This window comes from Agelaius phoeniceus, chromosome 1, assembly GCF_051311805.1.
Source record: "Agelaius phoeniceus isolate bAgePho1 chromosome 1, bAgePho1.hap1, whole genome shotgun sequence".
Lineage (NCBI taxonomy): Eukaryota > Metazoa > Chordata > Aves > Passeriformes > Icteridae > Agelaius > Agelaius phoeniceus.
This window is the reverse complement of record NC_135265.1, coordinates 139,337,272-139,344,550: the sequence shown is the minus strand read 5'-3', so window position 1 is coordinate 139,344,550 and position 7,279 is coordinate 139,337,272. Positions and strand designations below refer to the sequence as shown.

At 38.6% G+C, this 7,279-nt stretch overlaps 1 protein-coding gene across 6 annotated transcripts in view; it reads right to left on the bottom strand.

Moving 5' to 3' along the window:
• Positions 1-819: 819 nt before the first annotated feature.
• Positions 820-7,279, bottom strand: part of TRPS1 (transcriptional repressor GATA binding 1) — a 212,218-nt gene continuing 205,758 nt past the window's right edge. For all 6 annotated transcript variants that reach the window (XM_077188469.1, XM_077188499.1, XM_077188505.1 and 3 more), the window contains one exon: positions 820-7,114. In XM_077188469.1, the coding sequence (XP_077044584.1) occupies positions 6,053-7,114 (1,062 nt within the window). In that variant the 3' untranslated portion in view covers positions 820-6,052. The remainder of the gene's footprint in view (positions 7,115-7,279) is intronic.

Genomic DNA, 7,279 nt, shown 5'->3' with positions numbered 1-7,279 from the left:
GGAGATGACAAAAAACCTATGGAGAAAGGAAATTACAGCAAAAGGGAAATGCTGGCTGGAGCCATACCACCCAGATCTGTTAGCTCATCCAAACAGAAATGCCAGGCTGAGTTGATTTGGTCAGTGCTTTGGTTGGGACCTCTGAGGAAACCTCCAAGGTTGCTGAAGGAAGTGGTGGCAGCAACATTGTAGGTGGTATTCTCTGTTCTTGAGTCACCAGTGTGTCAGTAACTGTGATGAGAGCCACCAGGATTTCCTGGAAGAGCTGTGGGCATGATGTGAAACCACAGTCCTGAGTATCAGGAATTATTTCATGACCATCATGAATTTCCTATGAGGAGCAGACCTGGTGACCCTGGGTACCTGATCACATTTCAGTATCAACCTTTCTTTCATAATTTCTCCCAATTGTTGCAGTATTTTCTCTTCCTTGGGGCAGGAGAATAAAACCAGTAAGTAATGTCATGCCAGGATGATGGAGTACTGAAAAATGTTCAAACTCCATTATAAGAGACTTTTACTCAAATCCTGTAATTAATTTGAATGAGATTTGCATCTCATCTAGAGCACTAAGTACAGAAGGACTGTAACAGGGCTAATGTGTTTTTGAAGGAGCTCTTCCCCTTTCATGCCTTTCCCATCTGAGCAACGCTGCCATTGCCTTTCAGCCATAACCACCAGCCATTACTCAGAGGTGCTGTCAGGCCCCATCTTGCTCCCAGAGCAGCTCCAGGCCAGACTGTTCTCCTCCCCAACCCCACTGTGGTGTAGTGACACCATGACATTACGTTCTCCCCAGAAACAACAACACAAATCTGATTTATAACTGGTGGTAAAACTTTATTATTCAAGTTTAGATGTAACAGACATCTTTGCTGCCTGAAGATTGTTTGCATAAGAAATACACCAAGAACATGTTTGTGAGTAGAAATGAACATGCACTATGAAAACCAAAAAACAAAACAAAACAAAAAAACCTGAAACAAAACAGAACAAAAAACACATCCATGTGTTGTAAGGACAAAACATTAAGAGCCAGCATTCTAGAGTCAAATCAGGGCTACAAGTTTAATGGTGGTTTTTAGCAACATGAAGTCATTCTTTATGAAGCAATTTTTTTTTCTTTTTTTTTTTTTTTTTTCCTGCTGGTGAATTTTCTATAAGCTAAATTTACAATGGCATTTTGAGATGTTTCCTTTTCTCCTGTTCTCCTACACAGAGCTCAGAGGCCAAAATGATAGGAATGGAAAACTGTGGTAGCTGTCACAATGTTTTTACCTTACTAAGTGTAATTTTGCTTTCCTAGTAAAGGAATTTTACTAGGTGTAACAAAGAATCAAATGAAACAGGTATTTATCTGGCTGCCAACCATTTAATTACTGTCTTTTATCCTCTTAAAGTAAATTGGGGTGTGTGTGATTACTACACAAGTAGCATCTCCCCAACTGCCAGCTTTCCAGAGTTGGCTAAATGAAATAAAAACTGTGAGGAAGAGGGTAGTGAGGAATCCTATTCTGAGGTGAGAAAATTAAATAAATCATTTCACTTGGCCCATCTTAACTTTAGAGAAAAGTTTAGAAGGGATTTCTTACTTATCTATCACATTTGGGATATGCTGACAAATTGCTCACTGCTCCTTGCCAAGCATAACTGTCTCCACAGAAGCAGAAGGAAATATATCTACCCTTCTGGCTGCACAGAGGTGACCTTCTAATCTCCTTGGCTTTTCCTGACCAGTATTAGGAATTAGCATGTTAAGTCAGCCAAGAAAAATCAATACAGGAGCAAAAATGAGAATATATTTAGACATACTGGGCAAAAAGCAGATGGTAGACAACATCCTTAGCACATAAAGCAAGTAGTTATGACTACAAAACAACAGTGTCCAGTCCAAGGGTGGACTTGAGAGTCTGTCCCTGAACTGAGTACTAATCCACAGTTGCCAAATCAGTTTTTCCCATTGTGCAATCACTGTGTTTCAGCACTGGATACAATTAGCATCAGTCACTTGTCCTGCTGCCCCTCTAACTGCAAAAATAATCTATTGCTCACAGTGTGTCCCAACCTTTGGAGATGTCTCAATTTTTGCTCTCTTTAAAACTGTCACAATAGACAAGGGTGCCTTTTTAAAACCAAGATATCTGCATCCAGTGTCCTTCCCCCTTTCTGCATAGTCCATTAAAAATTAAGGGAGGAGTTTCATCAGCACGGTGGCAATTAGGTGCAGCACTTCTTTTGGAAAGCAGTGTAAATTTGGCACCTGAACACAAGCTGTGCTCTGGAACATCATCTCCTGCAGCACTGAGGGGGCAGCAGCCATGAAGTGACAGCTTAGGACAATCTGGTTTGCAGATGATGTCACAGGACAGCTCCATCTATACAGAGAGTTACTGGAAACACTGTGCCTGTTCCACAATCTGATTAGTGACAGGCACCACAAATACCCTAGTTTTGAAACATCTACTTATTTGGTTGTCCAATTTGAGATATGTTTTAAGATCTTACACTACTATTCCTTTAGTAAGAGAAGTTCACCACCTTGAAGCCACTGACAAATTGAGAACAAAGACTGATTGTTTGAAAGTTCAATTTTTAGTGCTGTAAGTTGATTGAAACACAGCGGGTGCAGTAATTACTTGTGTGTGCTAACATTGGTTTCCATCTGAAAGTTATTAAATAAGATTATTCTTTTCCTGTGTCAGGATTTTTTTTCTTTTTATTAGTACCCATTGTGAGGGGGTCTGGAAGATGGATGGAGTCACCTCTCTTTTGTTAAGAAACAAAACTGTGCTCCCCCTATCCCAATCAAAAAGAACAGGCTACAGCAAAATCCCATTTCTTAAAAAGCAGAAATTGTACAACATCTCAACATGTCATGGCAAGAACAATGAACTTTTTATCAAATTTTATTTGCATCGTCTAGGTGTGCAATAGTAACATTCAAAGCTCTGTCTTGTTCTTTGCACTCATAAGATTTCATTTCTCCTCATCCCCAAACCCTGATATGTGTATTTCCTGTTAATTTGCCTCTGCTTCTGAGTTTAGCAAGAAGTGTTCTAAAGTTCAGGGTAGTGCTCAAGTCTTACAATGCACATGTCCCTCTAGAATATTTTGCCATGAAGATGCAGCTTCTATCAATGAAGAAGCCAGAGGAACTGGTAGGTCTGAAGTGAAGTCAAACCAGTAACTACTGAGAATCGGCAGGCAGCTACCTTTGAAGGCGATAAAAATCACTGCTTACTGAGTATAACATCTTCCTTGGAAAAGCTGAAAAGGACACACACTGGACCCTGACATAACAAAACGAGGGCAATCTATTTCAGTCCCCACAGAAAAAAAAAAAAAGAAACAGAAAATACCCAACAAAAATAAATCCACAAAAACCAAGTCAGAACTTATTATTGGAGAACAATAGTAAAAACATAACCAGACTTTGTCACTGGTATCAAGCTGGAGATTCATCTAAAAAATAGAAGAAGAAAAATGTGGCCCAACATCCTTTGCTAACCTAGAACACTACTGAAGGGTTACAGAACTCAACCACAGCAGATTGAGTGGGATGTTCCATATGCTGCTCACCAGTAAAGAAGCAATGGGTGGAGCAGGAAGGAATGCAGCCTAATGCTGAACAATAGCCTGTCTGTGCCTAACAAATCAGAGAAACTGTGCAATAATGTTTCACCTCCGTGAAAATACAACATCTAAATACTGCCAAGGTCAGTGAGACCTTTAGTGATCAACTGTGTAAGTGCCTCTCATGCTTGGTGATGTTTGCTGCCAGCTGCTTTAGGCACATTATTTCTCAAAAGACTATCAAAGTGCTGAATGTTTAGGCCAGTTCCCTCCTGGTTTTCCTTTTGCCAACCCCTATAAGACATTTCCTATCACCTCTCCTTTTATTTTCCACCTCCCTGTTTATCTGGTTAAGTATCTTAGTAAGTGCACCAAATACTAGAAGGGAGAGTGGTGAGACTCAGGTAAGTTAAATACAAGAACTTTTTTTTTTTTTTATGATGCTTTAGTTCAATTACATGAAAATCTGAGAAAGGCGGCATGTAAGTGAGATCAGAATAGGACCCTTTACATATAATCTCAAGAGAGGACTTAGTCCAGAGATATTTTTATAGAACATTTTAAAAAATAAAATGCATGAATGGAGAAATAAAAGACAACATAATATCAGAAAGACATTTTAAACTTCATTCGCTGCAACATTCATGAACCAGTTGAGCTACACCTGCCATCCAACCATAAGGAACTAAGACCCTGCACTGCGAAAAAGAAACAAACCCAAACAAAACAAAAAAGCAACTGCGTAATATTGTAAAAATGGAGTGCAATGCTACTACAGAATGCAATAAAATATCAGTGCTGCATCGTCAAACAGCACTTATCAAAATAATTTCTGAAATGTTTCTTCTGAAACACAGACAAAGCAATAAAAAGAGGATATATGTTTATCATTTTAAGCATAACAATGTGAGTTAAGAGCTTAAGAATACAAAAGTACTTGGAATGAATAGTGCTACCCTTTTTTCCTAAGTAGGCATAAAAATATTTTCATTTCCTTCTTGTTTTTCATACCATTAATATCAACAAATTTCATTCATTTCATGTTATCGTTTACAACTTTAATGCACACACACAGAAAAAAAGATACCTACTGCAATAGAAATAGTTGCTTCATTACCTTGTTTGCTACATTTGCAAATGTAAACAGCGAGGCAGAGCCAGAACTGACTCTAATGCATGATGGAATATCTTTGTTGCATACGTACACTGTAGAAAATAATTATTCAATATGTCAGGCACCATTATTTGAAATGTAATACATTAATATTTACTAGAAAAATAAGGTTTTTTTCTATTTGTTCTCCCAACTTCTTTAATGAAATAAGTTAATCTGACAGTGCATCCAGTAGCTTGTAATATCTTCTACATCCCTGTGGCAAAATAATAAACTACTGGTTGGGACACTATAATGAAAATGATTAAAGTCAGTTCTTGTACACCCTTGTAGCAAGCATGGAGGCTCGTCTAACAGCACCTTTAACCAATTATTTAATATTTAGTTATTTAGCCCTATTTCCCTGAGCAGTTATGCTGAGGAGCTTTCCCTTCATGGATAGTTTTTAAAAAGCTTTAAGTATTAAAAAGTACTATGAAGACATTTAATGCTACTTAGCAAAAGCTGGTATAAGTCTACTGAAGGGATTGACTGGTATGTATAGCAATGTTAAGCCTGTGGAGAAGTAACCTTAGACTTTAAGGTTTAGAAATGTAATATATTAAAAATATATTAAAATAAAATACAGCAGGTTACCTTATTCTATGCAAATTAAACCTGGAATGTGGCTTCTGTATTATAGAATTCACTTACACAAAATGGTTTTCCTAGACTAAAGTGTGCCAGAAAGAATGTAGTGATAAAATGGTAGCTAAAAATCAGCTGAGTCTGAGAAACATATATATGACATTGCTGCCAAAGCTTTGAGGACAATGTGATCCTAAGGCATGTTGTAGGGCAGAAATTTGCCCAAATTAAAGAAAAGAAAATGACCTTTTAACTCTGTATACTTAACATGTCTAGTTCTTATATACAATGTGCATATGTTCACTACACCCCTGCAGCAGTATATACATATACACATCTTTGCACACTTGCCAGTTATGTCTCTTGCACAACAGCAAAGGTATTAATTGTCCAGTAAAATTTTCTCAAGGTTATTCGGCATGATTCACTGCATTCTGGCTAGCTTTGGTGGGCCATGTCCCACTGAATTATCTTCCTTCCCTTCTGGCCACCATCCAACTGTTCTTTTTTCTTGGTAACCCACTCATTTAAAAAAGAAAAAAAAAAAAAGAAAAAAAAGGGAAAAAAAAGGAAAAAATAAAGAATAAAAAGAAAAAAAAAGAAAATAACAAGGGATTTAATATTGGATAAGGCATGCTCTCTATATGAAGTGCTTTATAGGTCTTCACAAGACATTACAAGCTATTGAATTCCCATCAAGGAAACCTATTTCTGTTTAATTGTGCTAAGTGCTAAGGTTTACTCTTTAGGTTTTCCATTCTTTTCAGCTTGTGCATTGTTCCTGTGTAGGCCCCTCTGGATGTGAGTTGTGAAGTCATACTTGTCCGTGCAAAGATGCTGGCATATGCTGCACTGGAAAGGTCCACTGTCACCATGGCAACTCATATGCAATGCATACATCACTTCATCCAGAAAGACAATGCCACAGTGCACACACTTGGTAGAAAGTTCATCTTGGGTACTTCTATCCACTTTCTCTGTTTTTACTACATTCAAGGGACCTTCATTTTTTACATTTGGAGGTGCCTTACTCTTTTCCTTGGAGGCACCATTTGCAGTTGGCCCAGGTCTGGAATGCTTTATCGCCAAATCTAGAGGAATGTCATTGTCTGATCCGACAGCTGAAAAATGAGGAGGCAGATTAAAGGTGGGATAAGGCACATAGTTTTGGCAAGGATTTGGTAGGCCAGGCACATGACTCAAGTAGTGTGGATTCCCAGGAACAGACAGCTTATATTTACTCCAGAATCTCAGCCAGTCAGCTTCACTCTGAAAGTCATTGTGTACAAATGGAAGTCCAAAGAGTGGGTACTGGTATTTTTCAATAGGGCTTCCAGGTGGAGAATAGTTTGGATGTTTCACAGGTCTCATGTATTTTTCTATCGGGCTGCCTCTCTCTGAGCTTCCTTTCCCTTCTGATATCGATGAACTGTTTCCTGGGTCTCCAGTACTTTCCTGAGGACTTTTTATCTGAATGTGCAAAGGTTGCATCCTTTTGTGAATATCCAGAGTTTGGCTGACCAATATTGGCTGCTGAGCAGAATGGCTTTTAGTCAATGAACCTGGGGCCTCATATTTACTGAGGCTGGGAAGCTGAATTTCCCTCTGATGACCTTCAGGTAAATGATCCTCTGACCTCCTCTCTAAGGGGCTTCCATTGACTTGCTCCTCACTGCTACCCCTCTGCTGTTTGTTTAGCTGCTCAGCCTGAAGTGCCTCCGGGTTAAGGCGCTTTCTTGTTCGTCTCCTAATGATCTGTTCACCATTGTTCTGTTTAATGATGTTTAAAGGCCTGGGAGTCTGCATGGAACACATAGAGAATGAACAAAAGGAAAAAAGAAAGACACATTAAACAAATCTGTGAGACCACGCTCATGCAAATTTATCTTTTCTTTTGTGAAGAGCTGTATTACAACAGTGTTACGGGAATGACCAAATTTCAATTCAAATGCTGGTTCATTGCCC